We start from the raw sequence: 25,379 nt of genomic DNA, 5'->3' as shown, positions 1-25,379 counted from the left end.
TAAAAACAAAAAGATTGTGTCTGTTAAACTGAAGAAGAGATGAAACTGAACACTCAGGTGAAACTGCTAAGTGCTGTGAGCCAGGTGACTTTTTCCTTCTTTTCAGAGTTTCCACTGTTGCTCATGGTGGTGATGGCAGTCATAATGAGACAAACCCATAAAGGAGTCCCTGGAGAAACTCCAACCAACGTGCGCACTGGGAGAATGGGGTGGAGCCTCTGGAAGTTCATGCTGGTTTGCAGCGGGAGGAGCCTGGCCTCTCCTGTTCTGCGATTGGTGACCTGGGATTCAATCTGTGAGCCCACAGGCAGGAAACACACCCTCTCACTTGGCTAAGAGTCCCTGTTTCCCCCTTTTTTTCTCTTTTCACCCAATAAACCCTGCCCTTCTCACCCTTCAAAGTGTCTGTGAGCCTAATTTTTCATGGTTATTACAAGGACCCTGTTTTTAGTTGAACTAAGCAGAAAGTCCTATAACAGCTTTGGTGCCCACCATGGGACTCAAGGAAGGGTGAGTGAAATGGCGACTCAAAACCTCTCACTGTTGCTTCTGAGCCTTCTGGTCCTACGGCATTCCTCTTCTTACTTTCAGGACAGTAATAGCACTTATCTTTTCTTTTACAATACTGGATATGGGCCACACCCATCCCAATGGCCACAGGTGCAAGTGCGGGATGGTTAGATGAGGCAGCTCCCTGCTCATCCTTTCCTACTAGCTGAGGTGCATGGACATGTCTGGTGCATGGATGTGTCTGCTGCATGTGTGCATGGTGTCCAGTGGCCACACAGGGCAGTAATGAGCCAACAGTAGCTGCCGGGGGCCTCAAGGCACCCATGCAGCTGGCTGGCATTCCCTACCATGCACCCATGGAGTCTCTACTCCCCCAACCAGGGAGTTCAGCTTTGTCCCCTTGCAATGTTTCTCTCTGGTGGAGAAACTATTTGCATAAGAATAAGAAACTCTTCCTCTCTGGCATCCTTTTTCCTTCTCTACCCCATCAGCAGTTAACTCTTAATTAATAGTTTTTTTTGTTTTGTTTTGTTTTTTTTTTTTAAGACGGAGTTTCGCTCTGTCGCCCAGGCTGGAGTGCAGTGGCCGGATCTCAGGTCACTGCAAGCTCCGCCTCCCGGGTTTACGCCATTCTCCTGCCTCAGCCTCCCGAGTAGCTGGGACTACAGGCGCCCACCACCTCGCCCGGCTAGTTTTTTGTATTTTTTAGTAGAGACGGGGTTTCACCGTGTTAGCCAGGATGGTCTCGATCTCCTGACCTCGTGATCCGCCTGTCTCGGCCTCCCAAAGTGCTGGGATTACAGGCTTGAGCCACCGCGCCTGGCCTTTTTTTTCTTTTTGGAAAACATTTTACTAGGCCAGGCACCCCAACTATCACTGTTTATATTTTCTGTAGAGTTTTAATTGTGAGAGGATTTGTGAGGTTAGTTTTAAGCTGTAGCCCATCTGGTGTACTTTGCACAGCTTTCCACAGCAAACTTTGCAGCAGGCCTCCATCTTATTTTATATCTTGGGGATATGGCCTGTAACCCTATGGCAAAGCTTTGTTTAGTTAGCAATCCTGCCTTAGGGAATGAATCCTTTCTGGTTTGATATCTGCATGTTTTCCTAGCCCCGTCTCTTACAGGGCTCCACCTCATGGCTGGGTTTTCTTGTGCCTGTCTTTGTAGCTATATATGTGTTACGTATGTGATGTCTGTAAAAAGACTTCTAGTTACTTTGGCCTAAAGGAAAACAAGCACTTGGATCAAATATTTTTCAAAGAGAAGATAAACGCTGTGGTAACTTTCAGTTCATGTGACTTTAATCTTTGAGAAATAAAAACAGCCTTAAAGATTATTGGTAAAAAGCAAATGTCATCAAAATATAAATAGGTGGACTAAATGATGCAGGTTACATGCAAGGTTTGTTAAATGTTTTAAGGTTACAAACTGCCTTTTGGGTTTTGAGAACTATTTGACTTGTCTGCTCCACAATTGGTAAGGCTCGGGGACATACGGAACTAACCATGCCCTTAATTAATGTTAGAAGGAGTCAAACTTTGGCTGCACCTAGCACACAATTAAAACAACTTACCAGGTTTTATGTTAAAGTTAAAAATTGCTAAAAGTTACCATTATGACATGTAATTGAAACTACTGAAAATAGATTTACATGTAAAGTGTGTAAGAACAATAAAACATTTGTGTTTTTTTAAGACAGAATCTTGCTCTGTTGCTCAGGCTGGAGTACAGTGGTATGATCTTGGCTCACTGCAAGCTGTGCCTCCAGTTCACGCCATTCTCCTGCCTCAGCCTCCTGAATAGCTGGGACTACAGGTGCCCGCCACCACACCTGGCTAATTTTTTGTATTTTTAGTAGAGACGGGGTTTCACTGTGTTAGCCAGGATCATCTCGATCTCCTGATCTTGTGATCCGTCCACCTCAGCCTCCCAAATGCTGGGATTACAGGTGTGAGCCACTGCGCCTGGCCTGGTTTTTTTTTTTTTTTTTTTTTTTCAAAGACATAGTTTCACCATGTCACCCAGGCTGGAGTGCAGTGGCACAATCTCAGCTCACTGCAATCTCTGCCTCCCGGGTTCAAGTGATTCTCATGCCTCAGCCTCATAAGTAGCTGGAATTACAGGTGCATGCCATCACACCTGGCTAATTTTTGTATTTTTGGTAGAGATGGGGTTTTGCCACATTGGCCAGGCTGGTCTTGAACTCCTGGCCTCAAGTGATCTGCCCACCTCTGCCTTCCAAAGTTCTGGGATTACAGGTGTGAGCCCCTGTACCCAGCCTAAAATGTGTTTTGAATAAAAGGTTATAAAAAGGCATGAAAATGTACATTCTTGCCTAGGGTTAAAGAATTGTTTTAAATTAGATAGGATAAAGCTGAAGGTTCAAACAAGTGGTGGAAGGATTGTGGAAATTAATCTTGCAGAAGAAGCTCTAGGTGTGAACATATTGATTAGATTCAAGGGGGATATTGTGTGGTTTTTCTCTGGGTTATGCATTGGAATGAAAGCACAACAGGGTATTCTTGGGGCACAGATTTGCTCTTTGGCAAAATTTGTAAAGGGTTATACAAGTTTTTTGCTTCTTTAAATTTCTGACTCATCATTTCAGCAAAATAAATAACTTATGTCAATCTGGAATTCTATATCAAGTGTTTTAAACTGCTAACATATTGAATAGGCTTCCCAAAATCAAACGTCAGTTTCGAAATTGTCTTTCCTGACACCTAGCTTTTGGATACTTCAGAGGGCCCCTGGAATACCCAGAAAAGAGAGGTAAACAGGATGATTTGACTTGTTTAGTTATATGCAATTGCCAAAATGATGTTCAATCTTCTTTAGAATATGTTTTCATGAATAATTCTAATATATGTTCCAAAATTGTATGGGATTGCTAAGATTTTAATGTCTGAGTATATGCTATCAATGATAATTAACATTGTTATGCTAAGTTATTGTAACCTATGGAGATAATCAAACTTCTTTGTCAATTGTGTTTCTAACTGTACCTACCCTAGACATTTTGTTATTCACAGACAATTGTTACTTTAATCCTTTTCAAAAGATGATTTATAATGAGCTATATAATTTTGACAGGTACTCTCAAATACAGGCTTCTAATAATTTTGGATATTTCAACATTGGAATAAAGAAAAATGTACAGGACTCATGAAGAGCTGAATGTTCATGAATATCATGGGAATCAAGAACTAAATGGGCTAAACTCAGAAAGCTGAAGCAATCTTTTTGACTTTTGCTTGGAATATTACTAATCCTTTTGTTTTTCAGAGTCAAGGAAATTTATTTTGCACTTTTATGGCCCTTAATAATTGAGTAAGGTATACTCCTGTGAACAAAATTTGGAGCATGTTTGGTTTTTCTGCATAGTTCCTCTAGAATTCAGAAATTACCTGTGAGTATTTTTAACTTATGGCAATATAGTTATTTGCATCAGAGCAATAAGAATCCATTTTTCGACCAGGTGCAGTGGCTCACACCTGTAATCCCAGCACTTTGGGAGGCTGAGGTGGGTGGATCACGAGGTCAGGAGATTGAGACCATCCTGGCTAACACGGTGAAACCCCATCTCTACTAAAAATACAAAAAATTAGCCAGGTGTGGTGGCGGGCGCCTGTAGTCCCAGCTACTCAGGAGGGAGGCTGAGGCAGGAGAATGGCGTGAACCCGGGAGGCAGAGCTTGCAGTGAGCCAAGATCACAGCCACTGCACTCCAGCCTGGGCAGTAGAGTGAGACTCCATCTCAAGAAAAAAAAAGACTCCATTTTTCTTTTGCGACAGGACGCAATTGGAGAAACTGGTTGTTTCACTAAGGCTTCGACTGAAAGGATATGCTTCCCTTTAAGGAGGCAAGCTCAATTTGCACAGCTGATGAAAGCCCCCTGGAGAAAAAAACTGACCTCACACCCTCATTTATGCAGTCCCTGTACAGGGTTCCTGACCTGTGGTCAGTAAAGAATGTCACTTCCTAACAGGCCCAAGAGCCCCACATTTATCTTGGGACCTTAAGAGGAGAGGATCACACAACTCACAGGTATTTGAGGATGGTTGGGCTCAGGATGATTGGGCTCAGATTTAAAAGGTTTTATCTGAGATTCCTTATGGAACAGAGTTCCATCAAATCCAGCCTAAAAGGCCTATATAGAAATAGTTATTCTTGCTGTACTTTATGCAAATAATCAGGCCAAGGATAGGACTAAAATCTAGCCTATGTAGAAATAGTTATTCTTGCTGTACTTTATGCAAATAATCAGGCGAAGGATAAGACTAAAATATATTTTGCAAACAACTCAGTCCTATCATGATTTTTTTTTTTTTAAACAAAAATGAGGACTGGAGAGAGAGAAATTATGTTTCAAAACTCATCATAGATTTGTGATTAAATTCTAAACTCATTAGTTGTTTTTAAGTTTTTGTTTATATTTTCAGACTCACTCTGCTTGTTCCTGTGAACCAACCAATCAATCAATCAACCAACCAATCTCCACCTGCAGCTCAGAAAGAACAAAAGGGATGGGTAATGTAAAAATCTGGATCAGTATTCTAGTTCTGAGCAATGATCCTTTAAATCCTGCCAGGTGATGGAAATAAACAGGATGCTCATCACACAGAGGTTTTCTTTTTGGGAAAGGAAGACCAAGGGAGCTAACCAAAGCTAAGCACCATGCACCCAAATCTTAGCAAGTGTAACTGTAGCCACGGGTTATCTGGGCATGTCACAAGACATGCTTTTCTCTCCCTTGTTGGAGGAGGATTCAATTCCACACCTTCACCTTAGCATTTAGCTTCTGATAAGGAGTCCATGTACCCCTCCCAAGACACATTTTTGTCCCAGACTCAATTCCAAGCTTCAGGTCAAAGCCCTAGGAAAGAAAACTGGATCTAAGGAATCCAGAGGCAGGCAACAACAGAGGTTAAAAGACAGTGCAGGTAAGCAGGGCTAATTCCTGCCAATAAAGCCAAGCCTCCCATTTCATGGATAAGGGTCATGCTAGTATCCACAGCATAAATGAGGTCTAGGGAACTCCAAGGCTACTGATGGTAGATGGAAGAGAGACATAGGTGAGAGCAGCTAATTCCTATTATCTAGGCCCTCCCTGCTTCGTGGGTGCAAGCCACTTTGGCACCTATGGATTGCACCTGCCAGGGTCACTGGGACTTGATGATGCAAGGACAGAAGAGGGAAAGAGGACGCTCTTCCTTCTCTCCCTCACACGCCCCCAGGTATGTGCTAGGAAGCGAAGGGAACCAGGGATGCTTGCTCCCCTCTTTCTAGATGGGTAGCCATTCATCTTCAGTCTATATCCCTTTTGAATGCATCCTGAACCCCTGGGACTCCTTTTTAAAAAAAGCCTTATTGGCTGGGTGCAGTGCATCACACCTGTAACCCCAGCTCTTTGTGAGGCCCAAGTGGGCAGATCACGAGGTCAACAGACTGAGACCATCCTGCCCAACACAGTGAACTTCCATCTCTACTAAAAATACAAAAATTAACTGGGTGTGGTGGCGTGTGCCTGTCGTCCCAACTACTCGGGAGGTTGAGGCAGGAGAATCACTTAAACCTAGGAGGCTTGCAGTGAAAGCCTTCTTTTTTCCTTTTTTCCTCCTCTGTCCTCTTTTCAATGATAGGTAATTGTGTCTCTGTACTCAGGACACTCCTGTCAGAGGCATCCTCCAAAGTGGGAAAAGTTAATTTCCCAAACCTTAGACTGGTTGGCTTAAGATTGGGCTCAGGGGAAGGGAACCCAGAAGCTTGATATGCTGGCAAAAGGGTAAAAGTTTTTTTTTTTTTACCAGTCAGGCTTTTGGCCTCCCTCTCCCTGCGCACACTGGTAAAAGGCCTTGGGATTTTTGATGTGTCCTTACCTTTTTTCTCTTTTTGATACGTGTTTTCTAATAACCTGGTTTGTCTCTTCTCACCTTCAGGCCATCAAACTCCAAATGGTCATGCAACTGGAGCCTTGGAGGATGGCCCTTTCTGCGGGGGACCTTTAGCTAGACCTCTGGGGAGCTCCAACTGCCGTTCCCCAGAACAGCGCCCCCTGTCAGCAGGAAACAGTTAAGATCGGTCTTCATTCTTACCCTTATTTTAACAGCAGTTAGATGTACTTCTGCAGAGGGAGTAATCAGACAGCCAAGTGTAAAAGGGTCCCTGGAGAAACTCCAACTGGGCTGCATCCTGGGTGAATGGGGTGAAGCCTCGGGCAGTTCCTGCCATTTGCAGGGAGGAGGAGTCTGGACTCTCTTATTCCGGGTTGGTAACCTGGATTTAATTTGTGAGCCCACTGGCACCTTTGCTGAAAGTCACTGTTTCCCCTGCTTTTTTCCTTTTCACCCAATAAACCCTGCCCTTCTCACCCTTCAAAGTGTCTGCGAGCCTAATTTTTCATGGTCGTGTGACTAGGACCCTGTTTTTAGCTGAACTAAGGAGAAAGTCCTACAACAATAATGGTCCCTCAGCCATACACTTAATTTGCTCCCTTAGGCGACCTAAGTTACTTCCTGATAGTACATTAAATACCTAATAAATGTAATAAATACATTTATTACATCTGTATTCAGGATTATTCTTTAATGTAGAAGGAAATAGCACACAGAACTCCTGAAAATATTAGATCCTTAGCACAAGACAAATTATCTTTAAACATTTTTTTCATGTGTGTATGTGTGTTTTCAAAAAGTTTTTGTTGGGGAATGGAGGAGTAGATGAATTTTTTTTTTTTTTTTTTTTTTTTTTTTGCAAGTTGTAGAGTTGTAAAGCCAGAAAGAGAGAAAAACTATGGAAAGAGCAGCTCCACTTAGGTGAGTGCATTTTTAAAATTATCATATAAATGGTAATTATTATGGAAGATAACCAGAATTTGCCAAGCCTGCATTGGGGGTAGAGATGGAGAGACGGTGCTTTCAGCCAAATAGTATCCTGCTCATTGGCAAGGAGTCATGAAACACTATGGCAAGTTCAGTGAGCTGAGGATACTCTATTCTGATTGTAGGATAACATGCATATATGGGCACTTTGCAGTAGAGGTGTTTGCAGTCTTTAGTCTTTCCACTTCTACCATCTGTGCTTGGGCCAATGGAATTCAGTGAGATATACGATCTACAACAGGCTACCCTGGAACATTTACCCCTAATCTTTGACACAAAGGTAGTGTTTAGCTTTGTATTGTGTTTTGTTTTGTTTTACTTTCTAATATTCTGAAATAGAATAGTTCTTATTTTTCTTTTGTCCTAGGCTTTACAAGGTTGGAAGGGGCCCATTCCCATCTTTACTCTGGAGGCCTCATCTTCTAATGCTGGGCATAGGGTGGATGCTTATAGGTCTGAGCAGCATCCTTGTTCTCAAGCGGTAAGAGGATTCCAAAGGGCATTTCAGGTGTTATTAAGCAGGCACACTCTCGCAAGATGCCAAGAGCCCGCAAGAGAAAGCAAGATGACCTGATGAAACGGATGTTCCTTCATTCTCCACTTGCCTGAAGACAAACTGAGATTTAGGTGAAGCTCCCATCTATTTCTGCTAACAATAGTCCCACTGCTAATTATGGGATGTGGTAGTTATAGTGATAAGAGAGGAGCTATATTCAGAGGGGTTTAGAAAAGGTTGCAATGGCCGGGCGCAGTGGCTCAAGCCTGTAATCCCAGCACTTTGGGAGGCCGAGACGGGCGGATCACGAGGTCAGGAGATCGAGACCATCCTGGCTAACACGGTGAAACCCCGTCTCTACTAAAAAAAATACAAAAAAAAATTAGCCGGGCGAGATGGCGGGCGCCTGTAGTCCTAGCTACTTGGGAGGCTGAGGTGAGAGAATGGCGTAAACCTGGGAGGCGGAGCTTGCAGTGAGCTGAGATCCGGCCACTGCACTCCAGCCTGGGTGACAGAGCGAGACTACGTCAAAAAAAAAAGGTTGCAATGTACAGAGGGATTTTTAATTTGTATTAATATTTCTCATAGTTTAGTTCCTCCATTTGGATTTAAGATTTACTCATCAATTCAATAAACACTTATTGAGTGTCTACTATGTGCCAGGCACTATTCTAGTGGCTGGGGATAACAGCAATGAACACCACAAACAAAACCGTTGCTCTCATGGAGTTTGTACTCTAGTGCAGGGAGAGTGACAACAAATATAATAAAATACTGTATGTTACATGGTGATAATTTTGAGAAGAAAAATACAGCAGGGAAGGGGTATAGAAGAAGGTGTTTGACAGGATTTGCAATTTTAGAGAGAGTGATTGTAAATTTAGTGAAGGTCCAGGGAAGGACCTTCTGAAAAGATGAAGGTAAAGGAAGGGAGCCCTATGGACATCTGGGTGCAAAGGCATTCCAAGCAGAGAGAACAGGAAAGGGGGGCACATTCTTGGGGTTTCTGAGGAACAGCATGGAGTCCAGTGTGTCTGCAATGACGTCAAGGAGACAGTAGTAGGAGCTGATATCAGAGAAAAAAAACACACTAGGGCAAGACCATAGAGCCCAATAAGCAAGCTATTATAATGCTTTGGTTTCACTCAGTGTGAGATGGAAAGTCACTTCTTTACTTGAAATGACATATTTATAGGAGCAAATCATTGCTGGGTTGAGAATAAACTGAAAATTTGAATCACCTACTTCCAAACTGTGCAAAGACATCATAAGATTGATAATGTTTAATAAGCATCTGTGACTTTATAAGCCAGGCTGGTCTCTGCTCTTTGTGTCTTAATGTTTTGCAAAAGTAATTGCATTTTTTACCATTGACAGTAATGGCAAAAACCACAATTACTTTTGCGCCAACCTAATATTTAGGACCTCAGACAGTCCACAACTTAGAAGACTCAGGCCTGATGACAGTCTTTTCCTCTCACAGTTGACTAAGCAAATGTTTGTTGAATGAACGAAAGAATAATATTGACTGAGAATTAAAAAACAAAAACAGAGACAATAGTTAGTAATTGCCTCTTTAAGTAATTCTGAGTATCCTGAATAAAAATAGTGCCTATAGCCTAAATTTTCTATTAAAAAATGTAAAGATTTAGCAAATATTTACCTGTGTGGTGACATTTCTTTCCTTTTGTCTTTTATTATGTTTTTCTGCTTTGATAGCTGCAATATACAAAATATTTTTATAAAATTTAAAAACATTTTCTTTTTAAAATTTCACTAAATACAACTTCTTGTTAAAAAAACTTCTAGAAAACTTTTAGAACTCTAAGAGTAATTGTTGACAATAATTTACAATTTAGAGTTCCTAATGTGTTAAAAATAATTCCTTCACTGATAATCTGTAAAGCTAGAACTTGACACCAGAGACAATCTATATACTTTAATCAAGCATTCTGAAATTGAGTTAATAACATGAAAGAGTTCCATAAATAATAGAGCTAATTACAATAGTGGAAAACTTTCTGAGCTAGAAATGTATTTAATTAAATGTATCTATATAAATGTCATCTATTAATAGAAGCTATTAAAACATAGAAGAGAAAATATAACATTTTATATTTTTATAGACTCATCCATATGTCAGAGAGATACTAAAAATTAATTGAATGATACAAACATCTGAGAAATGTAGACTGATAATTATATCAGGCTTTGAAATTTGAGAAAATAGCTTTCAATGAATTTTTAATGAACCAGTTTTAATACATATTTTTATAAAGACTATATATATCATGTAGAATACATGCATCATCATTGGCATATTTTATTTTTGCACAGTGCTTGAAATTTCTTCACTTTCTTAGATAAACAAGTCTGAAAATATGAGATGACAGGGTAACAACACATCATAATGTTTCAACTTTACTACATTACTAGGATTGACAAATTTTCAATTGCTGTAAACAAATTTGATACATTGTAAAAATGATCATATGCTTTGGGAAGTAAAAAAAAAAAATGCAAATATGTGATACGTTCACATTTAACAGGCTGAAGAATTTGACCACAAACCAATATGAAATAGTCAAAATTTTGTATTTCCAAAAAGTCAAAAGCTTTTAAGAACAGGTCATAAATTTTCTAATTTATTTATTAATTATTTCTACTTTTTTTTTTTTTTTTGGACACAGAGTCTCACTCTGTCACTCAAGCTGGAGTGTAGTGGTGCAATATTGGCTCACTATAATCTCTGCCTCCATGTTCAAGCAATTCTCGTGCCTCAGCCTCCCAAGGATCTGGGATTACAAACATGCACCACTGCCCCCAGCGAATTCTTCTATTGTCAGTAGAGGCAGTGTTTGCCATGTTGACCAGGCTGGTCTTGAACTCCTGACCTCAGGTGTTCTGCCTGCCTCAGCCTCCCAAAGTGCTGGGATTACAGGCGTGAGCCACTGCGCCCGGCCCATTGTATTTATTAATTTGATGTTTTATTCTTTCACTTACCGATGAACTTTAGTACTTGGCAGCGGCCTCACAATTCTACGTCTGTTTTGTTTACTTTGTAATCTAGACCTTATAGGAACTGGTCCCAGATTGATTCATATTTAGTCCTCTGTCAAATTAGAGAAATAACTGGCAAATTCTAAATAAAAATTAAGCTGGGTATAGTGGATCACACCTGTAAACACAATACTTTGGAAGGACAAGGTGGCTGGCTCCTTTGAGTCCAGGAGTTTTGAGACCAGCCTGGGCAACATAGTGAGACCCTGTCTCTACAAAAAATGCAAAACTTAGCCAGCCGTGGTGTCATGAGCCTGAAATCCAAGCCACTCAGGAGGCTTAGGTGGGAGGATCATTGAGCCCAGGAAATCAAGGCTGCAGTGAACGAAAATTGTGCCACTGTACTCCAGCCTAGATGACAGAGCAAGACCCTGTCTTAAATAAATAAATATTCAAAAACTGCCTGGTGGGCAATGCATTACTAAGGCATACCAAATTATTTTAAAGATGATACATATCTGATACTATTCTATACATTAGGATTGTTCCTTAGGTTCAAGATATGAATAAGTTATATTAAATGTTATTATAAATAAAACTTTATCCCAAGTCTGTCAAGTGATTATATTGGGACCAACATCAGAGGCAATGGAGCCTCATGGTCTACTTTGTGGCCTTAAGTCAAACACGCTTATATTTCTAGTCTTGATTTTGTAACTGTTTCCTTAATTGTTATGATAATTAAATGAGATCATTTATATATTTAGCACAGTACTTAATACATAGTTTTTAATAAATGTTAGGTATATATAATTATTATTATATGGAACCTACTTCTTTAAAGGATTTAACATGCCTTCAGGATATTATATGTGAGTGCAAAGGTATTTGCAGTTTTTGCATTGTTGGAATTTGCCGTTTGCTATTGGAATACATTACTTAAATAAATGTGGTTATGTTATACATCATTTTAATGGGCATTTCTCACTTCATTTTTTTTGGCTTATTACTTGCTGTTTATTTTAGACTATGGAATGATGTTAGACAAAAAGTAAACTTGAGTGATTTATTTGAGTTCAAAATGGGTCGTAAAGCAGCAAAGACAACCTGCCACATCAACAACACAATTTGGCCTGGGAACTGCTAACGAACGCACAGTGCAGTGGTGGTTCAAGAAGTTTTGCATAGGAGGGCCGGGCGCGGTGGCTCACACTTGTAATCCCAGCACTTTGGGAGGCTGAGGTGTTCGGATCATGAGGTCGGGAGATTGAGACCATCCTCGCTAACACGGTGAAAGCCCATCTCTACTAAAAATACCAAAAAAAAGTTAGCCGGGCATGGTAGCAGGCACCTGTAGACACAGCTACTTGGGAGCTACCCAGGAGGCAGAGCTTGCAGTGAGCTGAGATCGACCCACTGCACTCCAGCCTGGGTGACAGAGTGAGACTCTGTCTCAAAAAAAAAAAAAAAAAAAGTTTTGCAAAGGAGACAAGAGCCTTGAAGATGAGGAGCATAGTGGCCAGCGATCAGAAATTGACAACGACCAATTGAGAGCAGTCATCAAAGCTGATCCTGTTAAAACTACATGGGAAGTTGCCAAAGAACTCAACGTGGACCATTCTATGGTGGTTCGGCATTTGAAGCAAATTGGAAAGGTGAAAAAGCTTAATAAGTGGGTGCCTCATGAGCTGAATAAAAATTGGAAAAATCATCATTTTAAAGTGTTTTCTTAACAATGAACCATTTCTCAATCAGATTGTGACCAGGAAGAAGCTCCAAAGCACCTCCCAAAGCCAAACTTGCATCCAAAAATGGTCGTGGTCACTGTTTGGCGGTCTGCTGCCGGTCAGATCCACTACAGCTTTCTGAATCCCAGTGAAACCATGACATCTGAGCAGTATGCTCAGCAAATCAAAGAGATGCACAGAAAACTGCAACGCCTGAGCCGACATTGTTCAACAGAAAGGGCCCAATTCTTCTCCAGGACAAGGCCTGACTGCACGTTGTACAACCAAAGCTTCAAAAGTCAAACGAATTGGGCTTTGAAATTTTGCCTCATCTGCCATATTCAACTGACCTGTCGCCAACCGATTACCACTTCTTCAAACATCTCGACAACTTTTTGCGGGGAAAATGCCTCCACAACCAGCAAGATTCAGAAAATGCTTTCCAAGAGTTTGTCGAATCCAGAAGCATGGATTTTTACACTACAGGAAAACACAAACTTATTTCTCCTTGGCAAAAATGTGTTGATTGCAATGGTTCTTATTTTGATTAACAAAGATATATTTAAGCCTAGCTATAATTATTTAAAATTCACGGCCCAAAACGACAATTACTTTTGCACCAACCTAACACATTAGTAGTTTAAAAGGGACTATGGCAAGTAAAACATAATTAGAGAGTTCATGTTATTAGTACTTATTAATGCTTTGCCAGTAATGTGACATCTCTCAATTATAGTATCTTTCAAAGAAAATTCCTCAACCTAATTATATTTGTGTATTAGAAATCAAACATCATGACTGATATTATAATCACATAAAATGTCTAGCAGTTTTTAAACTCCATTATCACAACTAGAAAAAGTAAACTAGAAAAAGCAATGTGATTTGGTAGATTCCCATTATTACATTCCTCAAAGTACACAGAATAAAATTAGAGTTAGTATGTACAGAACGTACAGACACAGAAGTACAAAGTGTCATGTGTATTTGAGTGAGAGGAGAAAATTACAGATATTAAATGGAGTAAAGTTTATACACTGGTCCAGAAAATCAAACTGTCAGTGGTCAAAGAGTAACATGAAAATTACGGGGCTAAAAGCAGTAATCAAAAGTAGGATAAGTGTAGATAAAAGAATTAGGAAAATGTAAGGAAGCATAAGCATATAACTGAAGGAATTAACTATTCAGTAGCTTAAAACATAACATGAAGATAATAGCAATTGTTCATTATTTCCAGCAGAAGATGTGCAAGCCAAAACAGTTTTGAAACTTATTACAAGGGTGTTTATTTTATAAATTTCAGGCTTTCAGATTTTTTACCTAAAGAAAAAGAAGTTTCCATTGGCTACTAGGGAAAACATTCTGTTACAAAAATGCATCCTACTTTAGAGTTGCTTGTTTTGTACCACTTGAGAAACATTGATGATTGCTGGAGATCTGCACCACTGTTTTATCACTTCCCCTACAGGATGCTGAAATTCCTGCAAATTCAAGCACTGCCTGTAAAAAACCACAATCTACCGGGTGCAGGAAGAAAATATTAGATCTACTTGCCTGAGGTTTTAAAAAATCTCCTTCATTATCTCTATTTTAGGGATATGTTTCATAATGCACATAATAGGTCAGTAGTTCATGATCCTCATGAATAAATGAATATATATAATAGTGTATACCATCAAAAATGTCTGATGTGGAGTTAGCCTTGGAAGGGGACTAAAGTTTCATTCAGCTCTAGAATTATAGCTCTAACTATAATTTATTATATGCTACAGTCTTTAGATACTTTATCTTCAATCTCTGTAACAACCCATCAAAATAGCAAGCACAGAAATATCTGTGTTCTCACCAAGTGAGAATAAGTCACTTGTCCCAGGTCACAGGGCAGAGTGGGATTCATATGCAGGTCTGACTCCAGAGCTCTTCTTTCTACACCATCGCCACATCAAACTTTACCAAAGGATTCACAATAGGTTGATTTTAAGTGGCAAGTTTCTATAATGACATAAATTCCATTTTTTTAAAAACAAAAATCTGATTTATGCACAACATTTTATGGGACACATCAATTTACATAACATGGAACACACCATCCTATGCACACTACAGCTTTGATTTACTCTTCCCCTTCCACTGAGATAGAAGAATTTTGAAGTGGTAGGGAAGAAGCTAGCACTACAGCCTCCTGCCTCCAAAAGAATTGTCCATGTGGTTTTTGGGGCATGGAGGGGAAGCCCATCAGATTCATAGAAGACTTACAAGGTTTTAAAAAGTGTTGTGTTGAACAAAAGCCACTAGCTTGGGTTAAAAGAAATTGAGACAGTTCAAAATGAGAAGAGGCCTGTGGGCCTCCATCTTTCCAGGAATAGGAGGAAGCATGAGGCAGCTACTCAGCCACAAACATGGGCCATTTCTTATGTAAAAGAAGGATGACTCAGAAGGCAGAGCCAAGCCCAGAGGGTATTGCCAAGAGCCAAATAGATCAAGAAATTAGGGAACCACTTCCAGAGGGTAGAACTGGGTCCTAATTAATAAACATTGCCTGTCCCTGGAGTAGAGGAACCTTTCAACATGCACCTGGCTAGATTTCCAAATTGCCATGGACCAGTGACTAGTATGTCTCTCCTTCCCCCTTTCGGGACAGCAGTGTCTAATGTGGTTTTTCTGTCTCTCCAGTGTACATTGGGTATGTGAAGGCATGGGGAATAACTTGTCTTTTTAGTTTACAGGTGCCTGAATTAAAGAACTATACCTAAGGAACTTCATCAACATCTTGACTTCATACAGACCATGAGATCATGGATTCTGAGCTTGATGATATGATAAGATGAGACTTGCATAATTTTGGGAGGATGAGATTCATGAAAGAGACATAAATCGTTGAGGCTAAGGGTAGTGGACTATTGCAGATTGTTACAACAATGGCCCCCAGGGAATCACAACTCCTTGTGTTCACATTGCTTTGCAGTGTGACTTTGCCCAGTCCTCCCATCAAGAGATGGATATTATTTTTTCCCACTCCTTGAGTCTGGGCTATGCTTTTGACTTGCTTTGACCAACTGAAATATGGCAGATGACACTTCAACTCCAAGGCTAGTCCTTAGGCCTTGTAGCCTCCTTTATCCTCCTGGAGCAATGCCGTGACACCACCATGTCCTGAAGAAGCAAGGAATAATAGACCATGTGGACAGAGAGGCCTAGCCATCCCAGCTGTCTCTGCTGACCACCAGCTGCATGAAACTGCATGAGAGTGAGTCCAGATGAGATCAGTGAAAAACCACCCAGTCAACCCACAGAATTATGAGATTATGAGGAGTAATAAATCATTGTTGTTTGAACTCACTAAGTTTTGGGTTGTTAATGCAGCAATTGACAACTGAAATGATTCTGTGTTTTCAGCCTATTAGGACTTCTTGGTTCAAAAATCTCAATTCTCTGAAGCTAAGGTAAACCAATAACTAATGACAAAATAAATCATATAGAATATATTCCTAGTATTGAGAAAAGGATTAGAAGAATGAAATATCGGCCAGGCACAGTGGCTCACGCCTGTAATCCCAGCACTTTGGGAGGCAGAGGCAGGCAGATCACGAGGTCAGAAGTTTGAGACCTGCCTGGCTAACATGGTGAAATCCCATCCTACTAAAAAAATACAAAAATTAGCTGGGCATGGTGGCATGCACCTGTAATCCCAACTACTTTGGAGGCGGAAGAACTACTTGAACCTGGGAAGTGAAGGTTCCAGTGAGCTGAGATCGTGCCACTGCACTCCAGCCTGGGCAACAGAGCAAGACTCCATCTCAAAAAAAAAAAAAAAAAAAAAAAGAAGAAAATATAAAAAAAACTCTCTATTATAGTTCTTTCCAGATCTAATTTCTCATGAGAGTTTCAAAATGCTTTAACTCCTGGCTTCACCATTTATTTCCCTAGTGTAGACTCACCTCCTTTTCATCCCTGGTGTTGTCTAACTCCGTCCAGTTCACCTTACTTAACTTCCAAGGACTACTGTTCTGTTCACCAACCCTTGCTAGCCAATATCTTGACTTTCTCATTCTCTCTTATATTCTTTCTCATTTTCTTGAAATATTTGGCAATTTCCCCAATCTAAACAAACAATCTGGAGCAGGAAAAAAAAAAAAAAAAAAAAAATGAGAGTAGCAATAGGCCAGGCGCGGTGGCTCAAGCCTGTAATCCCAATACTCTGGGAGGCCGAGGCGGGCAGATCACTTGAGGTCGGGAGTTCGAGACCAGCCTGGCCAACATGGTGAAACCCCGTCTCTACTAAAAATAAAAAAAATTAGGCAGGCGTAGTGGTGTATGCCTATAGTCCGAGCTATTTGGGGAACTGAGGCAGGAGAATTGCTTGGACCCGGGAGGCAGAGGCTGCAGTGAGCTGAGATTGAACCACTGCATTCCAGCCTGGGAAAGAGTGAGACTCCATATCAAAAATAAAAAATAAAAATAAAAATGAGAATAACAAATAAAAAGCAAAAATCCCGATTTTTCTCTATCTTCACCCTTGTTACCAGAGGCCTGACCCTAATATTTGCACAACCTAGAGTAGGAATATAAATGGGAGTCCACATTCTATATGTCTAAATATATATATATATTTTTCCTTGAGATGGACTCTTGCTCTGTCACCCAGGCTGGCATGCAAAAGTGCGATCTCAGCTCACTGCAGCCTCTGCCTCCTGGGTTCAAGCTATTCTCCTGCCTCAGTCTCCTGAGTAGTTGGGATTACAGGCACGCCACCATGTCCAGCTAATTTTTTTTGTATTTTTAGTAGAAATGGGGTTTCGCCACGTTGGCCAGGCTGGTCTTGAACTCCCGACCTCGTGATCCACCCACCTCGGCCTCCCAAAGTGCTGGGGTTACAGGCATGAGCCACCGCGTCTGGCCTATATGTCTAAATATTTAAATGTCATCAATCAAGCTAACAAACAAAATATGTTCTATCCCCTTATTTTGTCAAATATATCTTTATTAAAAACCTGGGAGGGCAAGTTGGAATTTGGAGTCTCTGTAATCTTTGCTTTTGTGTAAGAAATTGACAGCATGGGAAGAGCCAGCCCAAGGACCCTACCCCACCCCACCCCCAAATGCAACCTGCCCTTTTTCATTGAGCACATTGTAAATGTGTGGTATGCTTTGCTATCTGCTATCTTTTTTTGTTTGTTTGTTTGTTTTTTGAGACAGAGTTTTGCTCTTGTTGCCCAGGCTGGAGTGCAATGGCGCAATCTCAGCTCACCGCAACCTCCGCCTGCCGGGTTCAAGTGATTCTCCTGCCTCAGCCTCCCGAATAGGTGGGATTACAGGCAGGCACCACCACCCGGGCTAATTTTGTATTTTTAGTAGAGACAGGGTTTCTCCATGTTGGCCAGGCTGGTCTCAAACTCCCAAGACCTCAGGTGATCCACGTGCCTCGGCCTCCCAAAGTGCTGGTGGCCACCTCTGCTTCTTAATAGACTTTTCTCTACTTTACATCCTTGAAATCTAGCTTTTAACCTTTTCACATAGGTAACTTCTTTCTCAAAGGCCAGTAATGACCTCTTATTCTTGTCTCATTCAATGACATCTTCCCCCTAGACATGTTTGCTTAGTTTTACAGTCTTTCTTTTTAGACTCTGTTGTACACCAGCTTCTGTGACTTTATAGTATCTCAAATATTCTTCTTCCTTTCAAACTCCTATTTGAGAGTTTCTCTTTCGTTTTGAGTCCCCTAATGATTTTGCATTTCTCAATGCGCAGTCCTCACCTCTTCTCTCTGGCATGATCTGAGGGTTGAGCTGGGCCAGTGGGGAGTTTGGAGTGGACAACTGTGGGTGCAGGAGGTCAGGAAGTAGGAAGGGATAATGTGCTGATTTCCACATGGGCTGCCACTTAAGAAGTAAAGCCCTGGGAATCACACTGTGATGAATGGAAAGCAGAACAACACAGGTAACAGGAGAATCCACAGAAGACACTCACTCAGGCTGACAGAGGTGAGACCAATAGTAAGAGGCCCACCTGGCAACAAGGATGATTCTAAAACCTGGAACTAAGTTACGAGAGCAGGTCAGGCTGGGAATAAATGACTAGAAGTGTGCAGACAGTAAGTACCAGGAATGGGGAGAAAATTGGCGAAACGTAGAAGAAAGAGGATTTACACTACAAGGGCCCAGAGGAAATTCTCCCAATGGGATTTTTGTTGGGTGAGTACTTAGTTTTCTGAGGAAAGCACAGCATGAATCAGACCCAGTCATTTCATGCCTGCATTCATACAATAGCCTCCTAATAGATTTAATTATAATTGTTCTCATTTTAATCTAATTTCCTTCTACCTTCAGAATAATTTTCCCTAAGTACTGTTTTCATCAAGACACCCATCTCCTTAAAAACCTACAAGTCTCTGGCCGGGCACAGTGGCTCATGCCTGTAATCCCAGCACTTTGGGAAGCGGAGGCAGGTGGATCACGAGGTCAAGAGATCAAGACCATCCTGGCCAACATGGTGAAACAGTGTCTCTACTAAAAACACAAAACTTAGCTGGGTGTGGTGGCAGGTGCCTGTAGTCCCAGCTACTCAGGAGGCTGAGGCAGGAGAATTGCTTGAACCTGGGAGGCGGAGGTTGCAGTGAGTCCAGGTTGCTCCACCACTGCACTCCAGCCTGGGTGACAAGAGCGATACTGTGTCAAAAAAAAAAAAAAAAAAAAAAAAAAAAAATCACTGATCACAGACCACTGTAAGAGATATAATAATAAAGAAAACTTTTGGAATATTATGAGAATTACCAAATGTGACAGAGACATGAAATGTGCATATGCCATTGGAAAAATGATGCCGATAGACTTGCTCAACACAGGGTTACCACAAACCTTCAATTTGTAAAACATGCAGTATCTGTGAAGTGCTATAAAGTGAAGGGCAAGAAAACAAGGTATGCATGTACGACTCTAGGTTCTTTATTAGTTTAATTTATGAGATGCTTATTTTTGGACATCACCAATGGATGTTTGTTTTCTTCTTTCTTCTTCTTCCCTCTTCTTCCTTTTCTTTCTTCTTCTTTCTAATTTCTTCTTTCTTCTTTTTTTGAGATGGAGTTTCACTCTGTCACCCAGGCTGGAGTGCAATGGCACAATCTCAGTTCACTGCAACCTCTGCCTCCTAGGTTCAAGCGATTCTCCTGCCTCAGCCTCTCGAGTAGCAGGGATTATAGACGCCCGTTACCACACCCAGCTAATTTTTGTATTTTTAGTAAAGACAAGGTTTCACTGTGTTGGCCAGGCTGGTTACAAACTCCTGACCTCGGGAGATCCATCCACCTCGGCCTCCCAAAGTGCTGGAATTACAGGTGTAAGCCACTGCGCCCCGCCACCAAATGATGTTTAGAAATGGTCATTTCATGTTTTCTTATTTAACCATGTGAAGAAGTTGGATAAATTATTAATTATTTAACCTCCATGAGCCTCAGTTTTCTGTAAAATGGGAATAGAAATACTGTTCCTACCTTTCGGAGTATGTGTGAAGACAGAATAGAATCAAAGTTTAAATTGTTTGGTGTTTTATTAAATACATGGCACCTTAATAACAAATGTAAGTTCCCCTCTCTTTCTCTGTTACCAGAGACCTATTTTTTTTTTTTTTTTTTGAGATGGAGTCTCGCTCTATCACCCAGGCTGGAGTGCAGTGGCACAATCTCAGCTCACGGCAATCTCTGCCTCTCGGGTTCAAGCAATTCTTCTACCTCAGCCTCCCAAGTAGCTGGAACTACAGGCACACGCTACCGCACCCAGCTAATTTTTGTATTTTTAGTAGAGATGGGGTTTCACCAGATTGACTAGGCTGGTCTTGAATTCCTGACCTCGGGATTCCCCCACCTCAGCCTCCCAAAGTGCTGGGATTACAGGAGTGAGCCACCATGCCCAGTTGAAACCTATCTTTTTAAAGGAAGTGGCATTAGCATCTGTGAGAAAAACACTTCCCTTATTGAAATAAAGTGAAGAAGCTACACTTTGTAAGCCCTGGAAGAAGCAGCTCCTGCTGAACTTGACTTTCTCTCTGGCTTTTTCTCACTCTGATCAGTGCTCCTACCCCCTTTTCCTAGAAGCCTCTTTTCTTGGTTACGCTTACCATGTGTAAAACTGACTGGCATTTTCAAAACAGATTTAGTAATTCAAGAAAGAAGAAAAAATATATAAAAGGCCTAGACACAGTTCAATATACACTGACACATCTCTGGTTATAATATCTCAACTGCCTTCTGCCTGGTCCCAGCTCATTCCTTTTCCTGGTAGAATTTCACGGGAACCTTTCCCTACTCTCTGGTGGGAGTGCCATCTTACTTTCAACCATATGGGGGCAACTTTCCTGCACACCTGACTCTGTCTGGCATTAAGGGCAAGAATACAAATTCTAACTGCCACTCACCTAAGCTCTTCCCATTCTGAAGGACACAGCTTTTCTCTTCCCCAGAGCCCTGACAGGATGAGGGTGATGGGCATTACTGCCCCCAACCTCTATGCTCTGAGAACAACACCTTGGTTCCCTAGAGAGCCATCTCAGTCATATAATAATTGTAGCATCCATACAGCAAGAACTGCATGCGTAGAAAGAGGCTATTCCATTCCTCTCTTAACATAAGTGATTTAGAATCATTATTTCTGCATAATTAGATCAGACCTGGATATTTCAAGGTCTCTAAATACAAATACATTTTGATGTACTGTTATACATTTGGTAATAGGCTAATGGCTTAGTTATATACATTAAGATATAGCAGATGCTCTGAAACAGTCTATAATTTAGTGTCAGTGTCTTGAAAAGATATTTTGTGGTCTTTTATTCTCTCTTCCTCATCACTTCCTTCTTCAAGTGCAAAGATAGCAAAATTTCCATAAAAACTAAAGTTACTGGGGACTAGGCTTTTATTTATTCTTTTCTGGAATAGTTCTGTTACTTATTTTAATTTTTATGAAGTTTAACTGAGTAGAGAAGGCCAAATAATTGAGCTTTGCTGAGAGTATTCCTTCCAGAAGCCTAATTACCTACTGTAGATACAAGTAAAGAGCTTAAGAGCAACCTTGAAGGATAGTTGAGTAATTTATGCAGTGTGCCTGGCACGGTGCCTAGCACATAGCAAGTGCCTAATAAATGTTATTTTTATGATTAATTCTTGATTAGGTGAGAAATAATTTTGGAGAAATGCAAATTATAGGTGAGAATATGTGGTGGAACATATTAACTGATGACAATATTAACTGATGGTTTTTCTGGGTACTTTTTTGTACCTGTGGCCTTTTCCCAATTTAGTCAGTGAGTTGCTCATTGCTTCAGAAAAAAATAATGATGTGGTAGAAAGAAAGAAATTTTCTTGGTTGTTGGAAGAAAAGAAAGGACTTACAATCTGGACAATAGAATAAATGTAGAATAACTGGGATATAACATCAAAGTAACTGCAAGGCTTTCTGTGCTCTCTTCCCAAAATGAGAAAACATTCCTTGGACTAGGAGTAGGGAGACAGCTAGAGAGGTGGTAAAGAGAAATTAACACTACAATAGCTTGACATTAAACGTATTAGCTTGACATTAAACAGAAATTACATTCCAATGTTGAAAAAATTGTATTTCTTGCATGCTCAAATTTATGAACTAAAATGTATAATGGATACATTAACTTAGTTAATTCTATTCATACAAAGTATGAAGGCTTTGTTAATGGTGAGTGTAAGATGTGATTATGTCCTCTAGAAATAGGGCACTAAAGCTTTTAAGCTTAGAGACACAGAGTGACTTTAGTTAAAAGGCTGAAATTTTGCAATAGATAGAAGGTTTCCACTTAGGGTTGTGATGAAGAGTGAAGACACTCAAACTACTTGTTTTGTTGTCAGTAGTTGAAGTGGCTGCAATATGATTAAATAGGCAGCAAGGTGGCCTGAATATATTCCTGTCATTTCTAAGTCTTAATGTCCCCACAAACTAAATCATTATTTCTCATGTGCCGCCACCCAAGTCACCTTCCTCTCTCCAATTTTCTGTCCCTGTCAAGGGGATCATCATTTTCTCAAGCTTCCATCATGTTTTACTCATTCCATGCCAACATCCCCATCAACAGGCAAAACATTGTTGTGTTTTGTTTTTCTTTGAATTGCACAGTTGTGGGTGGGGAGTGGGAAGAGTTATTCTCAGAACTAAATGAGATAATGGATGTGAAAGTGCTTGACATTTGCTAGCACTCAGTAAACTTTCTTTTAATTTCTTCTGTCTGACAATTTAAGCCTTTCAATAATCCAATTCAATAATCTTATTTTTCTTAACCAATTCATTTCCCACTACACCCTGCTCTTATTGAAGTGGTAGTATCCTCCTACCCCATATGTACATTCTACTCATTCTCACACACATGTATTTTACTTATTTGTGTACTTCTAATCTGGAATGCTTTCCTGTTCTTTTCCAAATATCCAATTGCTATTCATCCTTCCAGAACATGTCTTTCCTGTTTCAACATTAGAGCCAGATGCTTACCATAGTTCCTGTCCTATAACAGATACTTAATACATATCTGTTAAATGACTAAATAAATTTGCCTTCCTCCCTGTAGGTCTCATTGGATACTACTGCCTTCAATGACCCATCCGTTCTTGGTACATCTTCAGGAAGTGGTACTCCCTTGTCACTTATGTTAGCACCCAATCGTATATTGAATTTTATTCTATGTATTGTAAGATCTCTGAAGAAAGTGCTCCATCCTTTTTTTTTTTTAAGTTTGCCACTAGCACCCTGCACAGTTTCCTAATTTAAAATGTTGTTTGATTAAATACTTTTACTATAACACAGCATGTCATTCTGCTGCTGGATCTAAAATTTGACCAAACTGCCTTTTAAGTTACAATCCAAAACTTAGAGTCAAAGAATCTCAAGTTTGGAATTGTCTTCTGACATACCGTGAAATAAAATCCAGAATCTCAAGGTTGGAAGAGAGTTGTCTCTACAACAGTGGTTGCCATTTAATTATTAAATATGGATAGACATTTATGATGTTTTTAATTATTTTGCTATGACAAGCAATACTGTAAGGGATAACCTTGAACATGTTTCCTATAAAACAGGTATGAGGGTTTGCTAGGGTGGACAAGAAGTAAATTTGCTCATTTGAGAGGTAGTATGCTCATTTTAAATATTAATAGATAATGCCAAATTGGCATTCCAAAAAGCTACTACTCTACTTCCACACATAGTATATGCATGTTATACATAATACTGCAAAGGCCGGGTGTGGTGGCTCACCTCTAATCCACCTCTAATCCTAGCACTTTGGGAGGCTGAGGTGGGCAGATCACCTGAGGTCAGGAGCTGGAGACCAGCCTGGCCAACATGGCGAAACATTGTCTCTACTAAAAATACAAAATTAGCCAAGCGTGGTGGCAGGTGCCTGTAATCCCAGCTACTTGGGAGGCTGAGACAAGAGAATTACTTGAACCCGGTGGGGGCGGAGGTTGCAGTGAGCCAAGATCGTGCCATTGCACTCCAGCCTGGGCAACAAGAGTGAAACGCCATCTCAAAAAAAAAAAAAAAATGCTGCCACACATATTAATTAATAGAAATTAATATTCCTATATATACTATATATGTTACTATATAGGAATATTAACTTTTTCTCACCATAACTGGCACTTTTCAATTTTTGTCAATGTATTGTGATAACACTGGTGTCTCATTGTTAATTTTCATTTGCATGATTACTGGCACAGTTAACCATCTTTTCACATTTGGGAGTATTTATATTTCCTCCCTAAGGAACTGACTGTTAGGTCATTTGCCCATTTTTCTATCAGGCTCTTTTTTAAAAAAATCTTTAGGAATTCCCTATATATTCTGGATGTTATTTGATTCAGTGTGTATGTTGTAAATATATTCTCCAGTCTGTTTTCAGCCTTTTAACTGTTTATTGTATCCTTTTCACCATAGAGGTCTTAAATCTTGAAGCAGAGAAAATTATACATTCTTTCCTCACTTATAACCTTTTGTTTGTGTTTTGTTCAAGAAGGTTTTCTTACCAAGCATTTGAATCTATATTTTCATGTATTTCCTTAAACTATTTTTATAGTTTTGCTTTTACAATGTACTTTTGTTTTGTTTTGTTTTTTTGAGATGGGGTCTCATGCTGTCATCCAGGCTGAAGTGCAGTGGCATAATCTCAGCTTACTGCAACCTTCACCTCCCAGGCTCAAGCGATCCTCCCACCTCAGCCTCCTGAGTAGCTGGGACCACAGGCATATGCCACCACAGCTAGCTGATTTTTTCTTTTTTTTTTTTTTTTAAATATATTTTTAGTAGAGATGAGGTTTCACCATGTTCCCTAGGCTGGTCTCGAACTCCTGAGCACAGGTGATCCACCCACCTCAGCCTCCTGAGTAGCTGGCACCACAGGCATATGCCACCACAGCTAGCTAATTTTTTCTTTCTTTTTTTTTTTTTTTTTGGTATTTTTGGTAGAGATGAGGTTTCACCATATTGCCTAGGCTGGTCTCGAACTCCTGAGCACAGGTGATCCACCCACCTCAGCCTCCCAAAGTGTTGAGATTACAGGCATGAGCCACCGTGCCTGGCTACAATTTACATTTTTAATCCATCTGGATCATTTTTGTGATTCATATGAAGTGGGATCTACCGTTGTGTCCTAAATGAATGGACAATTTGTCACTAGCAATCATTATAATTCATCTCTTTCCTATTACATTTAAAAACCTCCTTTCAAGTACTAAATTCTTATTCATGCACTGGTC

General features: G+C 40.3%; 1 protein-coding gene across 2 annotated transcripts in view; it reads right to left on the bottom strand.

Annotated features, from left to right (window-relative positions):
• SEL1L2 (SEL1L2 adaptor subunit of ERAD E3 ligase) overlaps positions 1 to 25,379 on the bottom strand; it is a 158,009-nt gene that overhangs the window by 113,934 nt on the left and 18,696 nt on the right. For both annotated transcript variants that reach the window (XM_010355255.2, XM_030915182.1), the window contains exon 2: positions 9,553 to 9,608. In XM_010355255.2, the coding sequence (XP_010353557.1) occupies positions 9,553 to 9,608 (56 nt within the window). The remainder of the gene's footprint in view (positions 1 to 9,552; positions 9,609 to 25,379) is intronic.

The sequence above is a fragment of the Rhinopithecus roxellana genome, chromosome 13, assembly GCF_007565055.1.
Source record: "Rhinopithecus roxellana isolate Shanxi Qingling chromosome 13, ASM756505v1, whole genome shotgun sequence".
NCBI classification, from domain to species: domain Eukaryota; kingdom Metazoa; phylum Chordata; class Mammalia; order Primates; family Cercopithecidae; genus Rhinopithecus; species Rhinopithecus roxellana.
The sequence above is the reverse complement of the archived record's forward strand: the minus strand, read 5'-3'. Positions and strand labels throughout refer to the sequence as shown.